This window comes from Suncus etruscus, chromosome 1 (assembly GCF_024139225.1).
Source record: "Suncus etruscus isolate mSunEtr1 chromosome 1, mSunEtr1.pri.cur, whole genome shotgun sequence".
NCBI lineage: Eukaryota > Metazoa > Chordata > Mammalia > Eulipotyphla > Soricidae > Suncus > Suncus etruscus.
Genome location: NC_064848.1, coordinates 13486523 through 13506365, shown reverse-complemented (window position 1 = coordinate 13506365; position 19843 = coordinate 13486523). Strand labels below are relative to the sequence as shown.

Below are 19843 nucleotides of genomic sequence, written 5' to 3'. Positions count from 1 at the left end.
TAAGAAGATGAGAGAAGGGAGACCAGGGAGACCAGGGAAAGCTCCACCACTGTGGTGGGCTCAGGGCCGGCCCCCTCTCTGGCCCCTCAACCCTTTGGCAGGTCCACGGGAGAAGGAGCCAGGCCTAGACGGGCAGGATCCTTGGGGCCGCCGGGCTCAGTCCAGGTCCGACCCTGCGAGTGGGGCACCACGTCCACTCGGTGCAGTCTGTGGGGTCCGTTCCCTGCCCAGGCGCGGGACACACCCGCACCGTGCAGCGGCTCACAAGGCCTGGTGTTCGTTCGACACCCCGAAGCTGCATGGAGGAGCTGGGCGGCCGTCACAGATGCAACTCATGTGTCTTGATGTGCTGCAGCTGCTCTCGAAGCTGCAGGAAGGAGGGCCTGACTGCAGGGTCCAGGTGCCAGCACTTCTTCATGACTTCGTAGACGGCGGTGGCACAGCCATCCGGGGCGTCCATCTTGTAGCCCTTCTCCACACGAGGGACAACGTCCTTCAGGGGCTATGGGGGGGTATGGGGCGTGGTTAGTGGACATGAGGGTCCAACTGGGGGGGGGATAAGCCTCCTCCACCCAGACCAAGTCCAGGTGCGGACCAGACTGGACCAAAAAAATTACAACCACTCGAGGAAGTGCCAACACTCACAATTCTTGGGTAAGGCACTCGCCCAAAGGAGTAGATTTCCCAGAGGAGGATCCCGAAACTCCACACATCAGACTTGGTGGAAAATCTCTGCCAGGTGGATGTGAGAAGTAGGGTCAGGGCTTGGGGAACTGGTGGGGAGGGGCTGGTGCTCTCAAGCCCTGAGAGGGGGCCATCACCCACCTTTTCTCTCAAGGCCTCTGGGGCTGTCCATTTGACAGGCAGCTTGCCTGTGTCTTGGGTGCTGGAGGCCTCCTTGGTGAGGCCAAAGTCGCTGACCTTGGCCACATTGTCTTCAGATACCAGCACATTGCGGGCTGCCAGGTCCCGGTGCACAAAGTTGTTGCTCTCCAAATACTCCATGGCCTCACACACGTCCCTGAGGGCGAGCCGGCCACCAGAGACCCCTCAGACCTGGCTGAGGAGTGGGACACCCCTTCCGACCCCCTGGAGTTCCTTCACTCACAGCGAGAACTTGAGGAGACAATCTCCTCCAAGCACCGACCGACCGCGAGACCGAAGGTAGTCCACTAGGCTTCCCTGGGGAAAGACAGACAGACCCCCATCCCGGCCCCACAGATCAGACCTGTCCTCTAGTCTGGGAACCCCTGGGGACAGTGTGAGGAGAGGGGAGCACGCTGCAATTCTGGGCCAGTCTGTGTGCTTGTGTTCTGGGGTCCACATCAAACTGTGCTCAGGGGTCACTCCTGGTGATGTTCGGGATGCCCAAGTCAGAAGTCAGTTGCCCTTATTCAAGGCATGTGCCCTCCCACCATGGTACTGCTCTTTGTTTTTTTTTTTTTTTTTTTTGGTTTTTGGGCCACACCCAGTAACGCTCAGGGGGTTACTCCTGGCTATGTGCTCAGAAGTTGCTCCTGGCTTGGGGAACCATTTGGGACACCAGGGGATCGAACCGCGGTCCGTCCAAGGTTAGCGCAGGCAAGGCAGGCACCTTACCTTTAGCGCCACCGCCCGGCCCCCATGGTACTGCTCTTTATGAGACTCCTAACTCAGACTGAAACTACCAGTGTATGTCTGCCTCCTTTGCATTAGAGAGGAAGATGGCTGTACTCCTGGTCCAAGGCCATAGGGAAAGGATGAGGAGCTGAGAGACAAGAGGCTCAGTGGTCAGGGGTGAGGGGCAGAGGGGCAGCCAGGCCGAGAGGGCTGATGACATGCCTACCTTGGCCATGTACTCCGTGACGATATAGAGCCCACTCTTCTCCTCCACAATCACGCCCAGGAGCTGCACCAGGTTGCTATGCCGAAGTTGCCTGGGGTGAGGGGGTTAGAGGTTATGTCCTAAGAAACCTTTTATTGGGGCTGAAGAGATAGCATGGAGGGTAAGGCATTTGCCTTTCATGCAGAAGGTCATCGGTTTGAATCCTGGCGTCCCATATGGTCCCCCGAGCCTGCTAGGAGCAATTTCTGAGCATAGAGCCAGGAGTAACCCATGAGCGATGACGGGTGTGACCCAAAAACCAAAAAAACAAACAAAACAAAAACCTTTTATCTCCTCCTCCTCCTCCTCCCCATTTCGTCCTTAATGTTAATGCCCCTCTGCTCCAGCTCACTCACGTCATGACTGAGGCTTCAGCCAGGAAGGCCTGGGCAGTGGCATCATTCTTGATGCACTTGACAGCAACTTTGTTCCCTCGGTGATCTCCCAGCATCACGTCTGTGGGGAGAGAGTGAATGGATCCTTGGCACTCCCTGGACCCCAGAAGAGGCCTGCCCAAGGTGCCTGCCCACTGCAGCTCACCTCCAAACTCTCCTTTCCCGATAGTCTGCAGCAGCTTCAGATCCTTCATGTTCAGTGCCCAGCCACCTGTAAGGATGAAGAGGGACACTGTAAGTAAGATGGGGGCTGAGGTCAGAGCTCGGGTCACCAGGATCACACAGCAGACGGGGCTCAATGTGTGTGCAAGCCCCTGAAGGTGTTTCTGTTGGGGGGGGGGACTGCTCAGGGTGCTCAGGGGCGATTCTTAGTGCTACTTGGGGAAAGCAGAGAATAGAAGAGGGGTGGGCCACATGCAAAGTGAGTTTCTCATCCCCGCACTCTACTCTCCCTCCTGCTTGGTCTTTAGAGGTTCTAGACACAGCTTCTGCCAGAGAGGCTAGATAGGCAAACGAGCAACACTCACTGCGAAAGAATTCATCCTGGGCTGCCACCGTGCCCTCCATGACCTTTGGCTTGATGAGGCGCGTGCAGAGTCCATCTGCATCTGAGGTGTAGTGCTGGGGAGAGAATCTGGGCACTTAGAACCAATTCCTGGGGCCCCATAAACTGAGAACACGCACTGCCCGTCTCTCACCACCAGAGAGCAGCAGAGATTGGTCCCACCAGAAGAGGAGGACTCCCCATTTCCGGCAGGGGCTCAGGGAGACTCACCACCTCTCCCCCCAGGCCTCCAATATGCAGGTGCTCAACAGAAGCCAGGCTGTTCTTACCAACTCTGAGCCTCCCTAACATCCGGGGCAGAGGGGCCCATCCAGGAGCTCAGTCCAGACACTAATTACTAGAATCTGGCAGGTGGCAGGGGCTGTTGGGATGTCGGGTGTGGGCTGGGCAGGGCAGGGCTAGCCCAACACTGGTGCTGCCAGGCCCTGTGGGCACACCCAGGCATAGACATGAGCCTGGGGGGGACTCTGACCCTAAGTCACAGGCTCAGGAGGAAACGCTAATACACACCCGTTTGGGTATGTTGTTGTGAGGGACGGAAGGAAGGAAATTCTGAGCTCAGTTAGTCTCGCCTGGGCACCTCCAGGTTATAACTGTTGTGACCTTAGGAGGTCCCCTTACCGCCTCTGAGGTTTCATTTCCTGGCCTATAAATCAGGGACAGCACAGCCTCCAGGGGTGGCCCAAGCAGGCTCTGAGATCAAGCTTGTGGCATCACAGCAGATGCTCCAGAGGCACAGAGGCCAGGTCTGCTTACCTCCACCAGCTGCATGAGGTTCTCGAAGTACACTTCCTCATCGATGCTCAGCTTACTGGCGTGGTACATGATGCGGTAGTGCTCCACCTTGCCCTCACAGCTCACGCACAGCGTGTAGTCCCCGGGGTAGTTGGTGCTCTCCCGCACCAGGAAAAGGCCCGTCTCTGGTGGACACAGCAGCCGCTCCGCCTGCTCGCGCGTGATCTTGCCGTGGAACCAGCTGTGGGGCAGCCACACCAGGGGTCACTGTGGCCTGATGGTGCTGACCTGGGTCCCATCAGCCTTTCTGCACTTCTATCAGGCTGCCTTTGCTGAAAAGCTCTGTCCGTGTCTCCCTCTGACAGTGCTCCCATCCCTCCCCTTCTGAGACTGGGTCCTCATCAACCACCCTCACAGAAGCCTTCTGGACGTCTCAGCCCCTTACTCTGGCTCTTCCCTGCTTCCCTGACTGTCCCCAGGGCTCCCTGCCTCCCTCCCCGGGGTACTCACGGCATGAGGCTGAGCTTGGTGCCTGCCTTCACACCCTCCCGCTTCTGCACGTAGTTGGCGGGGATGATGCCCTCACGTCCCACCTTATTCTTGGCTTTGTACCAGTTGGGGTCCTGTAGAAAGGGCAGTTGGGACCAACTCCCAGGTCCACCCAAGGGGAGTCCCCAAGGAGAAAAGGTGTGGGGCGAGGGCCCCATTTACCTTGGTGACAGCTACAATAGTGAGCACATCGCCTTTGCAGAAGGGCAGGTCCTGCTCAGCCGTGCCATGGAAATTGTACTTGGCAATGCACTCTGTACCGGATGGCCAGGCGGCCTGCAAGGTGGGACAGGGCAGGTGGGTGCAGTGGCCTGGAGCCCTCGGTCCCCCTGCTGGCACAACCCTGCCTTATGCTTATAGCCTCCTGAGAAGCCTACAGGATCCTGAGCATAGTTCTCTCCCCCAGAGAACTTGGGGTTCCTGCCAGCTGAGTCGATCCCTCTCGAGGACAATGTTAACAGTGTATCCCAAATCTGGGTCCGGGAGTGGGGGCCTCCTCCTCTCCTCTTGGCCCGGCACCTCGCCCCTGATACCTGTATTGCCGACATCCTCTCAGAAGGGCTGGTGTCCCTGTGTCACAAGAAGGTCGGCCCGTCACTTGGTACCATGAGAGCTGTGGGGATAGGGGACTCAGGAAAGGTGTGCGAGGGCACCTCTCTCGCAATCCTTCCCCTGGGGCTAGGAAATGGTGACAAAGGTGTCCAGGACAGAGACTTGCACCCTAGGTCCCTGTCTCAGAAGGGAGAAGGCAGACACTCAAGGGATAGAGGGATACTCACCCTCTGCACTCATGTATACTCAGACCTGGTGGGTCTGATGGCCCACCAGGAGGAGTGCTGGAAATGCCAGGGCACATGTACCCCAAACCCCAGAAGGTGCCGCTGACTTGCAGAAGGCTCCTGTCTCCACAATAGGCCTGGCAGCCCTGTCACTGACAAAACCCAGCTCAGGTAAAGTCTCTGAACCTCACATACAGCAGTGCCACAACCTGGTATCCCCACTTCTGAGCACACCCAGGGTACCCCCCAGAAATGTGAGCCCCAGGCTGGGCAGTGTGTGGTGGGAGAGTCTCAGCACAGAACACTGCCCAGCAGGGGCAGCTGAGGTCTAAACTACCACCAAGGTGCACCTTAGCCAAAAACAGCCCAGAAGCCAGCTGTGCACAGTGTAGTCTACATCTGCACAAAATGCAAAACATGGCCGAACGTGGGGAATGTGGTCAACAGAGGACTAACGGATTGGTAACATGCAGGAGGGGCACACTTCGGGTGGATGTATCTCCTCCACAGAGCTGACCCTCCCTGCAGTCATTCAAATAGACACACACACACACACACACACACACACACACACACACACACACACAAGTTCAAAGGGGTGGTATGGAGATCACAGAGATGATTTGAGTTGGAAATGCATATTAAAAATTTGAATAAAGTTTTCAATTTTTATTTAGTCTGCTTAGTTCATCTGTATCATTTAAAGATGTGTTCCAGAGAATAAAAAAGAAATTCAGACCTAGTCTCATTTTTCATTTGCCACATGACCGTGGGAGATTTGCCTATTAATTGGATTTAAACTATCCACCAATATTTAAACTATCTACCAAAGTAAAAAATTAACATATTTCCTCCCCTTCTCAGGACCAGGAAAGTGGAGGTGGGGATGGGGTTCAGCTGGACTCCTGTTTCTTTTTGGGAGCAATTCTCAGGGTTTGCTCCTGGCTCTATGCTCAGAAATTACTCCTGGAGAGGCTGGAGGATTATACTCCTGGAGAGGCTGGAGGATAGAACCTGGGTCTTACACATGCAAGGCAAACACTACCAGTTGTGATCTCTCTAGCTGCCTATTTCTGTTTGTTTGTTTTGGGTCACATCCAGCAACACTCACGGGTTACTCCTGGCTCTACACTCAGAAATCACTCCTGGCGGGGCTGGAGAGATAGAATGGAGGTAAGGTGTTTGCCTTTCAGGCAGAAGGACCTTGGTTTGAATCCCGGCATCCTATATGGTCCCCTGTGCCTGCCAGGGGTGATTTCTGAGCCTAGAGCCAGGAGTAACCCCTGAGCACTGCCGGGTGTGATCCAAAAACAAAAACAAAAAACAACAACAACAAATAGAAATCACTCCTGGCAGGCTCAAGGGACCATATGGGATGTTGGGATTCGAACCATCGAGCTTCTGCATACAAGGCAAACGCCTTACCTCCATGTTATCTCTCCGGCCCTCTACTGCCTATTCTGTGTCCCATCTTCCTCTTGTAGCTGGAGACTACTGGGCTAATCTTTTTTTTTTTTGTTTTTGTTTTTGTGCCACACTGATGACGCTCAGGGGTTACTCCTGGCTATGTGCTCAGAATCGCCCCTGGCTTAGGGGACTTTATGGGATGCTGGGGGATCGAACCAGGGTTCATCCTAGGTTACGTAAGGCAGACGCTTTACAGCTTGCACCACCGCTCCAGCCTCTAGCTGCCTATTTTGTTTCTTTGAAAACCCTCTTGAAACTGAGGCACTGAGACCCAAGATTTCTCCCTGGCCAGAGCCTTAGACCTACGTGGTCAGCAACTATCCCGGGATATGAAGTGATCTAGAAGGACAGAGTTCAAGGGTGGCTCCTGGAGAAGGGGGAGCTCACTGTGTAGAAAGTGGAGGCAGAACGGGGGCTCAAGCAGGCACTAAGGAAGCCATGGAGAGGAGGATGCTGGGGGCAGCTCCTGCCATCTGGGGTGTGGAGACCCCAAGTTTCCAGACTCTATCTCTAAGCACCTGACAGTCTGTTGCAGGGGAGAGTTTCAGGCACGGCTATTTGACATTAGCTTGCAAGGTGCCAGGAGCTTCAAGTCCAAAAGGAGGAGTGAAGGTTTGGTTCCGAGGGGCCACTAGGCCCCTGTGGTGGGGAGCAGCCATGCATGGGCCTTCCTCTGAAGTCAGTTCATAGAAGATCTGGGGTGTAGGGGCCAGAGCAATAGCACAGTAGGAAGGGTATTTATTTGTCTTGCACACTGCTGACTCAGGTTTGAGCCTCGACATTTCATATGGTCCTAGAACCTGCCAGAAGTAATTTCTCAGTGCAGAGCCAGGAATAACTCCTGAGCACCTCTGGGCTGCTGAGTGTGGGACCCCACCCCCCCGCCAAAAAAAAAAAAAAAGCTTATGGCTGGAGAGACAGTCCACTGGTAGGGCCCTTGCATATGCTGATACCCTGGCTCAATCCCTGGCACCCCAAAGGGTTCCCAAGCTCTGCCAGGAGTGATCTCCCCTCAAATAACAAAACAAAAAACCCTAAAGTTCTTGTTTCAGGGCTAGAGAGGTTGCTGCATAGGCTTTGCATTCAGGAAACTGGGGTCGATGCCCAGCACCACGTGCCCTCTGAGCAGTACTAGTAGCATCCCAGAATATAGATCCTGGAAGTAATCCCTGAACACCACCAGGTGTGGTCCCAAAACAATATATTTCTTTTGGGGTGAGTGACTCAAGCCTTATTAAGTGAAGTGCCCTCCCTCTGCATGGCAGGGAGATGGCTGCTAAGCCAGCAGGCTATAGTGGCTGAGCAGACTGAACCCATACACACCTGCTCTCCTGCCCTGCCCTGTAACAGGGTCCCACATATAATCATGGCACGCCTGCCCCCAGCAGCAATCCCTCAACTGCCATTTAGAGATGAGACTGGTGACACCCCCCACATTCGAACTCACATCACCACTCGCCCCCGCAAATATGGGGGCCAGAACTGGGCATCAGCCATAGGCAGCTGGGGCTCTTATGCCCATTTCACAGACACTATCTGGGGCTCATGCCACGCCAGCTCAGCAGAAGTTGTTCAGGAAGGGAGGGGGAGCAGCCCAGGTTAGAACTGGGCTGGGGGGCCGGAGAGATGGCACAGCGGCGTTTGCCTTGCAAGCAGCCGACTCAGGACCTAAGGTGGTTGGTTCAAATCCCGGCATCCCAAATGGTCCCCGTGCCTGCCAGGAGCTATTTCTGAGCAGATAGCCAGGAGTAACCCCTGAGCACTGCAGGCTGTGGCCCAAAAGCAAAACAAACAAACAAACAAAAAACATAAAAAAACAAAACAAAAAAAACTGGACTGGGCCCCAACCTTCTGAACCGGGGCTCTGTAGGCTCCCAAGTCCAGGTTCCCAGTTCCTCCCTGCAGGAGGGTGCAGGGACTCAACTCCCTTAGTCACTCTCCCGGCTGTCAGTTTGCAAACACTCCCTTGCAGGCCTGCAGCTGCTGCCACCTCCCTAGCGACTTGATGATAATAATAAAAAATAATAACAGGTCCTTTGCTGAGCACTTACTGAGTGCCAGGCCTGGTCCCTGACGCATCACATCCTTTAATAACTTCAAGGGAGGCTATGGTCATCCCCATTTTACAGATGGGGGCTCTGTGGGAGGTCGAGAAGCAGAGAGAATGCTCCAGTGGACATCCTGAAAGGCTCAGGCTCACCCCGAGACCGAGTCCCTAGCCAGTGCCAGTGCTGTGTTTGGGTTTCCAGGCCTTTAGATATGGGTGAAGCCAACAATGAGACCCAGAGTCAGAGTAGGCTTAGACGAGCCCTGATCCAGATGGGAGAGAGAGGCAGGGACTGCTGCCCTTTAGCCTCCAGCTGCTCTCCTCACCATGGGTTGGTGGTACTCTACCTCTTATCCCAGACAGATGCTGTGTCCAGGATTCACGCACCCATTCCCAAATAGTCTTTTTGGTTTTTGTTTTTGGGTCAAACCTGGTGATGCTCCTCACAGGTTCAGGGGACCATATGGGATGACGGGAATTGAACCCAGGTCTGTCCTGGGTTGGCTGCGTGCAAGGCAAACACCCTACCTCTGTACTATCTCTCCGACCCCTCCCAGATAGCCTTATGCAGCTGCCCAGCCATGGCCCTTGCTTTGTCTCCTGCAGGAGCACCTAGGTAAGGAATGGGACTGCCCAGTGGAAAGCTAGTGATGGGCTTGGCCCTGGTTCATTCCTGGTTCTGCTACCCATGTGCTGTGGGGTCCTGGAAAAGCCACCTGCCCACCCATGCCCAAACTTGCTAGCCCTCTGGCAGCCTGGCTAGAACTACTTCCCATCTGCTGCCTCCTCCTTACCCTCTTCACCCCATCCCAGAAACCAGCTTGTAGCTTACCACGGCAGCTGAGATCCACTTCCAGGGCAGGCACACCTAACTGTGGGGAATAGCCCCTGTGGGTCTGGGCAGGAGGTGGCACAGGGCCTCTATGACCCCTCCTGAACAACAAAGTAGTGATAAGAAGAGTCCTGGAGAGACCGAAACAATAGCACAGTGGGGGGCGTTTGCCTTGCAAAGGTTTCATTTCCAACATCCTATATAGTCCCCAGAGCCTGCCAGGAGTAGTTTCTGAGTGCAGCCGAGCTGTATGACCCAAAAACAAAAACAAAAGCCCTCTGGAAGAAAGCTACAAGGCCTAGTGGCCACAGGCCAGGAGAGCTGGGGGAACCGACCAGAACATCCCTGTGATGAACTCAGTGAAAAGGATGGAATGCACAGAGTGAGAAGTTGGGGGGGGGGGGGCAGAGAGATAGCATGGAGGTAATGCAGAAGGTTGGTGGTTTGAATCCCAGAATCCTATGTGGTCCCCCGAGCCTGCCGGAAGCGTTTTCTGAGCATAGAGCCAGGAGTAACCCCTGAGCACTGCCAGATGTGACCCCAAAACCAAAACCAAAAAAAAAAGTTGTTGTGAGGGGGGCAGGATGGTGAGCAAGATCCCAATTATCACCCCAAAGATAAACGAGAGAACAAAAAAGCACCTCTCAATAGGGGAGCCCTGGCAGATGCCTTGTAACCAAGAGTCCAGACAGGAGCTGCCTGAGCCACTTCTGGGGAGCAGGGAGCAGGGTCAAGTCCTCTAGGGGGTGCTGGGGTATTCCAAGGTACCAAAATGATGCTGAGCAGGGCCTCCATAAATGGCCTAGACATATTTTTTTTTTTTTTTTTTTTTTTTTTGGTTTTTGGGCCACACCCGGTAACGCTCAGGGGTTACTCCTGGCTATGCGCTCAGAAGTCGCTCCTGGCTTGGGGGACCATATGGGACGCCGGGGGATCGAACCGCGGTCCGTCTCCTAGGCTAGCGCAGGTAAGGCAGGCACCTTACCTCCAGCGCCACCGCCCGGCCCCTTAGACATATTTTTTGCTTTTGGGTCACACCCGGCAGTGCTGAGGGACAGTATGGGGTGCTGAGGATCAAACCCCAGTCAACCATGTGAGAAACCAAATGTGTTCAGCACTTGTGTTCTCTCTCTAGCCCAGGCCCAAAGGCTTCAAGTTCGAGGTGCTGTCCTCAAGGACAGAACAGACACAACTGTGGGGTCTGCTTCAGCTTAAATAGGATCGTAAAGGAAAAGGACACAACAACAAAATGCTAATTAGGTAAGATGGAGGAGGTGAGAACTAACCTTGCTGCAGTAACCGTTTCGCAATAACCCTTTATATTAAATTACCATGTGGTATACCTCTTAAACGTACACAATATTATAGGTCAATTAGATCTCAATAAAGCTGGGGGCTGGGGGTTAGAAAAGGCACGATAGTATTCAAGAAGGGATCCCGACTCAGAGGCTGAATCAGAAGGAAGAGTTGTAAAAAAAAAATCATTGGAGGTAATTAGGGAAATGAAGCTGTCTAGGAAACATATGGAATATGTGTGCTAATCTTCCTTTTCTCTTTCTTGTTTTTTGGGCCACACCCAGCAGTGCTTTGGATGCGGTTCCTGATGATGTCAGGAGCATGTAGTGCTGGGGCGCAAACCCAGGCCCTGCAAGCCAAGCATGTGCTCAATCCACCGAGTCATCTCTTCGGCTCAAATGATAATTTCCTTAAGTGTGATCATAGTATTGATTATGCAAAACTAGAGGTGACTAGTTGGGGTGAAAGATAGGATACCTCAGATAAATCAGAAAAAAAAAAAAATCCAGGCCAGCGAGGTGGCACTAGAGGTAAGGTGTCTGCCTAGCAAACGCTAGCCAACGAAGGACCGTGGTTCGATCCCCTGGCGTCTCATATGGTCCCCCCAAGCCAGGGGCAATTTCTGAGCACTTAGCCAGGAGTAACCCCTGAGCATCAAACGGGTGTGGCCTGAAAAACCAAAAAAAATCACGGGTGGGAGACAGTGGATAGAGCTCTTGCCATGCACATGCCAACCTGTGGTGTTTTTTTTTTTTTTTGGGGGGGGGGTTCTACATCCAGTGGTGTTCAGAGCTTACTCTAAGTTCTGCTTTCAAGGGTTACTCCTCTTTTTGTTGCTCTTTTTTTTTTTCTTTTTCTTTTTCTTTTTTTTCTTTCCAGCCGACCCCACCCCACCTTTGTTGCTCTTTTGTTTATTTTGGGCCACTTCAGGTGATGCTTGTGGGTCCAGATGGGATGCCAATGGGAAGGGGAATGTCGAAGCTGTGTAAGCCATGTGCAAGGCAAACACCCTTCCTGTTGTACTATTGCTCTGGCCACTCAGGGATCATTCCTGGTGAGGCCTGGGAGACCATATGGACCACTAGGACTGAACCCAGGTCAGGCACACTCGAGGCAAGCATACCGTTTCTCTGGCACCTCAATTATTAAAGCCACGCCTGATGGGTAACTCATGTGCAGGGCCAACTTATCCATTATGCTCTCTCCAGCCCTCCAACCTAGGTTATCCCCGGTTTCATATTCAATACCATATGGTCCCCAAAGTCCCACCAGGAGTGATCCCTGACACAAAGTCAGAATGAAACCCTGAGCACTGTCAGGTGTGGCTCCCCAAACAAATAACAAACCCAAAAAACCACATATACACTGACTCTCGGTAGACAGGAGAAGTGATAACGTCGTGACCAGCACATATGTTAAGGAGTGGCGGGTTTGGGTAAAGGATATGTGGGGTCTTATCATACTTATTCCAGCTTCTTGTCGAGCTTGAGATACACAAAATAGAAGGCAGTGAGGAAAAGGGCTCACTAACAAGAGGCCATGGAAGTGAATGACCTATAATATTATGGACTGCTTTTAAAGGGATTGTTTAAGTTAGCCCTCAGATCAGAACTGCACAGGTTCACAGATTATATGTGAAAGAGGAAGCCAAGCGCATACAGTCTCTGGGAGGGGGTGTTTAAGTAAGTATCAAGTTCAATGGAAACTTACTTTTCGCTATCTGTCATTTTGCCTTCCTTTCTTTATTCTGACAAAAATGACACTCAGCAGAACTGAGGCGGATATCTCAGAGCCACTCCTGGGGGTGCTCGACCCAGAGGAGCAGACTCCTGGTTCAGTGCTCAGCACCCCTTTAGGTGGGGTACCTTCCATTCTATCCTAAGCTTTCTCCCCTTTCTGGGTAAAACCACAAACAGAAGATCATAAATAAGTCACTTTGGGGATCCTATATCTTCTGAGGTCCTGGTCACCCTGGCCCTACCCGGGGGGAAGCAGCCTCCACTCAGCAGCTAGCCTGGTTGTGGAGAGTCGGGGCCTGAGCCCTGTCGCCTTGGTGGGGTGCAGAGGGGCTGGTTGTGTGGACACTGAGAGACACAGTGAATGAATCGAATGAATGAACAAAGGCCAGGCCCTTGCACTACACAGAAGGCCCGAACCACCACCAGCAGCAAGCGCTATATTTAACCCCGTGGGATAGCAGCTGTGCCCCTAGCTCAGGGGCTAGCAAGCAGGCAGGGGCTCTGGAATGCTGTGATGCCTCTGCTTTCTGCTCACTTCCTGTCCCAAACTCTGTTCCCAACAGCCTTTGCGCTGGGGTCTCGGGAACAGGCTGGGCATTGTGCCTGAGTACTGAGGTCAGAGGCCACAGCCTCGGGCGGGCCCTTCCTGGGAGACCAGGCTGGCAAGTGTGGGGGTGAAGGGAGACCTGGGAGCCAGATACTCTCGGGCCGCCCTTGCTCTGCTGAGGACAGCAGCAGAGCAGACCCTGCCACTGCCAAGCATGTGTTGGGGGGGAAAACCAAGGGGCTAATCCCTGCCCCTGCCAAAACCCCACTGCTCAATGGGGCGTGGGAGCCTCAGCGACTGTTTACAACCAGCTAAAAATACACGCCAAAAAGGGAAGTGCACCAGAGACCTGGGGAACTCAGGCCATGGCCCCCAGAGACCAGCCTTGCCACAGGCCCCAGTAGGAGCCGGCAGGGGCAGGGGGTAGGGGCAGGTCCAGCTGGTTCCTTCATTCTCTGAGCCAGCGTTTCACCAGCCTCACCTGTGCTCTTGGTGTGCAGCCCCAGGCATGCTGAGTGGGATGGTGAAGGAGGGAAGCGCTCAGGAGGTCCTGTCCACCAGGAAGCACCAAGAACTCTATTCCTATACTCCCCACCCTGGGCCTCCTACAAAGCACCGCCCCCGTTCCTGTGCTTCTGGGGGCTGGACATAGCCCAGAAATAAACAGACAAGCCAGGATGGACCACCACTAGGAAGATGGAAAGGAAAGAGGAGCTGGGGGGAGGATAAGCAGAGGAGAGATAGATGAAACTGGGAAACATATGGCAGATTGAGCCACGGGAAGATCTTTCATTGTGAGCTAACAGACCAGAGAGGAGGCGCTGGATGGAAATCCACTCCATGGAGCCTTTGAGCCCTCGTTGAGGACGGGCAGTGGATCAAACTGTGACTGGGCCCGCCCTGTGCCAGGCCTAGACCTGAGCGTGGCAGGGAGGGGCGGGCCGGCCCCTCTGCAGCTGGGCTGGCAGGTTCAGCAGCAGGAAAACCAGCCCCACCTGTGGTTCAGTAAAGGACAAAAAAAAAAAGAAACAAAACAAAGCATGGGGGGGGGGCTAAGGGGGGCCAGAGTGACTGCACAATGGGTAGAGCATTAGCCTAGCACGCGGCCAACCTGGGTTCGATCCCTGGCATCTCAAATGGTTCCCCCCAAGCCTGCCAGGAATGATTTCTGAGCACAGAGCCAGAGTAACCCCTGAGTGCTGTCAGGTGTGGCCAAATAAAAACCACTAGGACTGTACTGGCCACACACAACAGGCTGGTGGGGCAGAAGGGCTCCTGCAGACTCAACATGGCTTCTGCAAGGACAGCTTGGGGGTGGCAGACCAGACACAGGTCCCTTGGACAGATCCAAACCTGGCAGGGGGTAAGGACAGGCTAGGACAGTCCAAGTCAGGAACCAGGAGCAACAAACAGCACAGCAGGGAGGGTATTTGCTTCGACACAGCCAACCAACCGGGATTCCATTCCCAGCACCCCACCCCATATGGTCCCCCAAGTCTATCAGGAATGATCCTTCAGTGCAAAGCCAGGAGTAATCCAAGTACAGCCGGGTGTGGTCCAACCCCATAAAGGAAAGGTCTTTGTGGGTTCCAGACAGCGATGCCCAGCCCTAACAGCACCCCTACCCCAAGTGGAGGGGCAAGTTCCAGGTCTGAAACATGAAGAACCTAATTACAGCAACTCACTGGGGGGTGTGTGTGTTCTTCTGCCACAAAGCCTCCTCGGTGGGACGTGTGTGTCACTGGATTGTGTATATGTGTGTTTTCTGCCCCCAAGCTTCCTTAGTGGGACCGGAAATCCCCATCTAGCGGTTTGGGAGAGAAGGGGGCTGGAGTGAAGGAGGGTGTGGAGCCTCCACCCCCAGGCACAGCTGTGGCCTCACTCCTGGCCCAGAAAAGGACTTCTAATTACTGCTTAGGAGCCTAATTAACACACACAGTGCACTGGGCAGCACGGGCCTCCTCCAGGGCTGGATCCCCCAACCCTGAGCAAAAGGCAGAGGTTTTGCATCTTCATTTGTCTACATTTACAAGTGGCTTCAGAGCTGGCCTCCAGCAAGCCTTTCAGGATCTGGTTTCCTTAGTCACCTTTCAGGTGGGGCCAGAGCTGCCTTGAACTTTGGCCCTCCTAGAATACAGGGCTCTCGGGGTCAGGCTAAGACCCCTCCATCCCCCACCCAAGATCACACAGGCCTGCTATTTACTTGGGGAGGGGTGATGTCTCACATGGTCCCACCAGCAAGCTGGCCAGCCCAGATTGCCAGGCCTGGTTACTTATCCCCTGAAGCCCCAGCCAGAGACTGCTGCAATGAAAACTTGGGGCAGAAGAAGCGCTAAGACGGCCATGGGATGCCCAGAGGCAGGCAGGAATGGGAACATAGACCTGCCTGAACTTGATCCAAGAAAACTAACTCTCCCAGCCAGCCCCTGGCCCCTAACTCCAGGGCCAGCTGGAGTTCACCAAGCACTCGGACAGCATTGGGGAGGAACAGAGATGGGCCAGGACGAACCTCCTGTTTTGGCACCAGAGGTCATACAGTCCACAGGCCACAACACAGAGACCTGTGTCCAGAGGGGAACCCTTGCTCTTCCTCCTCCATGGCTGAGCTGCATGGCCCTCTGCTCCAGGAAGCCCTCCAGGAGCTCCAGCCTCTAAGTTCCCATCACCAGCCTTGCCAGGAAGTCAGAACCACAGACCTCCTCTTACTGGGTCTGCTCAGAGGCTGGTGGCTGCCAAGGGCCAGCACCCGCTCTTGGGGTTCCTTCCTCATTCTCCCTCACATCTGTCTGTCTTCCGGCACACAGCTCAGCCTGGGTGAGGTCTGGGTGCTCGGCTGGGCAGGGCTGAGAGGCTGGGCAACCAAGCATCAGATGACACCCACCCAAGGGGTGGGGGTGTCAGGGACTCACAGCCTCTCTTGGCTGCTTCCTTCAACTCCGGGCTCAGACCACGAAAGGGGGTGGGGGGCGCGGAGGGAAGCTGCGGTTGAAGGCTGAGCCCCAGTGAGGCACTCAGAGCTCGCCCGTGCACGCTGCAGCTCCCCCCTTCTCAGCGCCTCAAAACCAGGAAGAGAAACCGAGCTGCAAAAAGGGCATGCTGGGTTTGCAGGGGGCCCCCCCCAGATGTTTGCTCCAGCTGCTGGACAAACCACCTCAGTCTTAGGGCTGAACAGCAGGGAGGGTGCTAGCCTTGTAAGTACTCAACACAGATGTGATCCTCAGCTTCCCACTGGGTCCAATGAGCATCGTCAGGAGTGATTCCTGAGTGTAGAGCCAGGAGTGACTCTGAGTATCTCCAGGTGTGGCCCCAAATGAAAATAAATAAATAAATAAATAAATAAATAAATAAGCCCACCTTATTCCTTGCTACTCTCAGCTTCCCCATGGGAGAAAAAGGGGATGGTGTCCCTGGTCCCAGTCCTACCCCTCACTGGTGGAGTGCTCCCCATCACTCCCCGGGCTCCGGCCTCTCCCTGGGAGCAGGGGGTGTGCCGCAGTCTGCCTCACCCCGCGGGAGCACACCAGCTCTTCCTCTACCAGCTTTTTATTTTTAGGTCTGAATTTGACTTTAATCATTACTTAGCAGATTCTATTTCCAGCCTTTGGATGGAGGGGCCCACAGGAGAGTGGGGCAGGAAACAGTGCTCCAGGCCTCCAGGCTTGGTCCCTAACCAAGCAGAGGTTCAGGAAACATCCAAGGTCTCCTCTGAAATGGGAGTCCCCACACTGTGACCTCACTGCTGCCCAAGAGGATAAGGGAGCAGAGTAGGCATATGTCTGGGAGCTTCACGAGCCTGCAGCTCTGTGGGCCACTATGGAGACCCTGCCTACTGGAGTCAACCTAGGGTCCATGTTGCTTTGGATCCCAGGAGGGTCACACTAGGTCTATTCCCATCCCCCTGCTTGCCAATGGCCTGCAGACGGCTGCCAGCGACTCTGGGCTCCAGCAGCTGAGCAGAGTGGTAAGGATGTCTGGAATACACTCAGGTTAGACCAGGGATCCCTGCCTGAGAGACGACACCTTGAATCCAGGGCCCAAAGAACCATCCCCATCTCTCCAATTCCCACTGCATGTTCCCAACCCTACCAGGTCACTGATAAGGGACATAAGATGGAGCTGGTAGGGTTGTGCCTGGAGAGATATTGAATAAGATTCTGGCTCCAGGATCTGGTTCCCTGGGAGACTCCAGAGTATCTGCCTCTCCCCAACAGGCCCTCAAAGTAGCGCATCTCTGTCTCTGCTCAGACTATGGGGCCGGCCAGCAGCCCAGCTTTCCACAATCAACCCAGGCTTGGGTCAGTCAATCACATAGTGGGATGGCGGCGGCGAAGCCAGCAGGGAGCTCAGGCCTCCCCTGAGGACAAGAACCAGGCTTTGAGAAATGCTTGGTGATCTGGAGCAGCCTCAGTCAGCAATGCCAGTGGTCAGGGATCTACTCTTTTGGGGATTAGTCAATACTGTCTTCACACTCCCCAAGGTGCAGCAGTACCCCACCAGCCACAGAGAGAAAGTAGGCTCTGAGATGACCGATCCCCAGCTCCCTCTACTCTGTCCTGATAGGCTGTGGTGGGGCTGGAGCCCATGCCAGATGAGGTCCATGTGGCCTAACCCACCAGTGGGCACAAGAGCAGCAGATGGAAAATGACCCACAGACACCAATGAAAGAAGAGTTGGGCATGATCGCTGGGGCAGAGCTACGGAAACATTCTGTTGCTCCCGTAGGCCACATTCACAGACACAGCTTCAGACAACGCCATGAACATGTTGAGTGTGGAACAGTGTCATGGCACACAGCAATCAAGTGACAACAGCGGGAGCAGGAACCTGAGTGCCGGAACTCCTGCCTGCTGGTGCATAAGGTGTGAGCAAGTCACTTCAGTTCTTCCTCTCCCAAGGCTTGGTTTCACTCTTCCCTAAGTTAGGGAAGCGAATACCTACTATTTTTACCCCCCAGGGAGCTCCCAAGCACTGTCCTGGGACCTGCCTGTCCCCCCTCCCCCATGTGACTCTGGGACACACACGAAACCAAGTCTGTGAGTGGCCTTGCAGCTCCCGGAAGTTGCTTCTCAGACTACTTCTTGCTACCTGGACAAAACTTCTCTGTTCTGTGGGCACCAAGGGTCAGCACTCTACACTCCTTCCAAGGAAAGAGCCTGGCTGGACATGGACTGGCCACAAAGCACATCACACTCTGGACCTTGGGCTCTAGCCCTGGCCTATCCTGTGCCTGCTCCAGCCACAGTCTTCAGCTCAGGGTGGCACAATGTCTGAGGAACCTTCCTCTGTGCCTGCCTCACCAAGGAACCTAACAAATGTTCATTCCTTCCACAGAGGACAGTCCTGAAGCTCGTCACTCTTTACCAGCTCCTTGAGAAGGAAGGGAGCTACATGAGTGGAGGTTCCAACCCCCAAAACTGTAGGACAATGGTAGAACACCATTGTAGAACACCAATGGTAGAACACCGGATGTGCCAGCGGCTTACAGTGGCCCTGCCACTCCTCCAGTCTCTAGCTGATTCACCTTGTTCTGGCCGAGCCCACCATCAAAGATAGTGGGACCATAGGATGTGGGGACTGTGGACTAGGGCCCTAGAGACGGACTCCCACTGTCCCCACTCTGCCAAGGATGCAGGTTCTTCTGTGATGAGACTATGACCTTCCCCACCCTGATCTCACTTTCTCAACAGGGCTGCTCCTCCTGCCTGGGACGAACGGGTCGGAGGAAGGAAAGGGGTTCCTAGAGGGGACTCCCACCTAACACACTGGCACAACCCTGCCAGGAGTCCCATTTCGTGCCCAGAGAAATCTCATGGCTGGAACCATGCATGCAGCCTTGAGGACAGACCCAGGCAGAGAGGGTAGCCGGAAGCTTGCTCCATCCTCTCTGGCTCTCTGCAGGGGAGCATGTGCTCACCCTACAAGACTCCCCTGGGCTAGGCTGAGTGGACGGGGGCACTCTAGGGTTGAAAGTGCCTGGCAGGTCCTCTCCAACCATAGCAGGCCAAGTCTACAGTGTTGGGGACAGGACAAACAGTCTAACTTGCTGAGGCTCGGGAATGTCCACTTCCGTCTGCCAGTTCAAGTCCAGAGACAGAACGAACAGGGATGAGTCCCTGGGTGAAGCTACGATATCAGAGGCCAGACACGCCCCTCACGGGCACCTGGGGACAGCAACGGGGGCATACTGCCAGGCATGGAGGGGGGGGGTGGTGCATGCAGAGCACTAGTGCCTGTTAACAAGGCAGCCCAGAGCAGAGGTTCTGCCCAGCCCAGTGTCCCCACCCTACAGTTCAGAGGTGCCTGGGTTTGGGCCTGCTGGCCTGGAAGGCCGCGGTGACTGGCTCCAGGGAGTGGCCAGGCCCTGAGCTGCCAGCAACAAGGCAGTACAAGGCAGGAGGACTAAGTTCTTCAGGGGGACCCTGAAGAACCTGCAAGGGGGGGGGGGGTCCTAGGCAGAGAAGAGCACTGGCCAGGAGGCCCACACGGGCAGTAGTAGTAGCAGCAGCAGCAGCAGCAACAACAACAACGAAGTGCAATAGCAACAAAGTCCTGGGGTCTGGGGAGGTGGGCCCCAAAAGGCCCTCCAGGGAGAGAGGGCCCTTACTCCCACCACCTTGCACAGGCAGGAGCCTGGCTGGGCTGTCAGCGACTCCTGGGAGAATTGGAACTCGGGGTGTGGGGTTGTCAAGGCGGTGATGGCCAGACAGACAGACAGACAGACAGACAGACAGACGGACGGACGGACGGACGGACGGCCAGCCACTCACCTCTCGGGGCGCTGCGGTCCGGGCCACCTCCCTGCGGGGGGCAGCATCAGCGGCTTGCAGGCCGATCCATGCGGCCGAGGGGGGCGCGGGCAGGGGCGCGGGGGTCCCCGGGGCCGGAGGGGTGGGGTGGGTGGGGTGGGTGGGCCTCGCTCGGAGGGAGACACAGCGGCCGCGGACAGCCCTGGCCGGGCCGGGGAGGGACCAGAGGCGGAGGCAGGGGCGGGCGGGGAGGAAACAATGTAGCCGCCGCGTCGGCCCGCG

General features: G+C 55.1%; 1 protein-coding gene across 1 annotated transcript; it reads right to left on the bottom strand.

Annotated features, from left to right (window-relative positions):
• On the bottom strand, positions 1-19704 carry CSK (C-terminal Src kinase). The gene is made up of 13 exons (XM_049777973.1): positions 19583-19704; positions 4642-4721; positions 4271-4384; positions 4070-4182; positions 3581-3800; positions 2787-2880; positions 2405-2470; positions 2221-2320; positions 1826-1916; positions 1109-1182; positions 826-1021; positions 646-732; positions 1-502 (listed from the first exon to the last, which is right to left on the bottom strand). Exons 2-13 carry the CDS (start codon positions 4654-4656, stop codon positions 320-322), a joined length of 1353 nt encoding a protein of 450 aa, XP_049633930.1. The 5' UTR covers positions 4657-4721; positions 19583-19704; the 3' UTR covers positions 1-319.
• Positions 19705-19843: the final 139 nt, after the last annotated feature.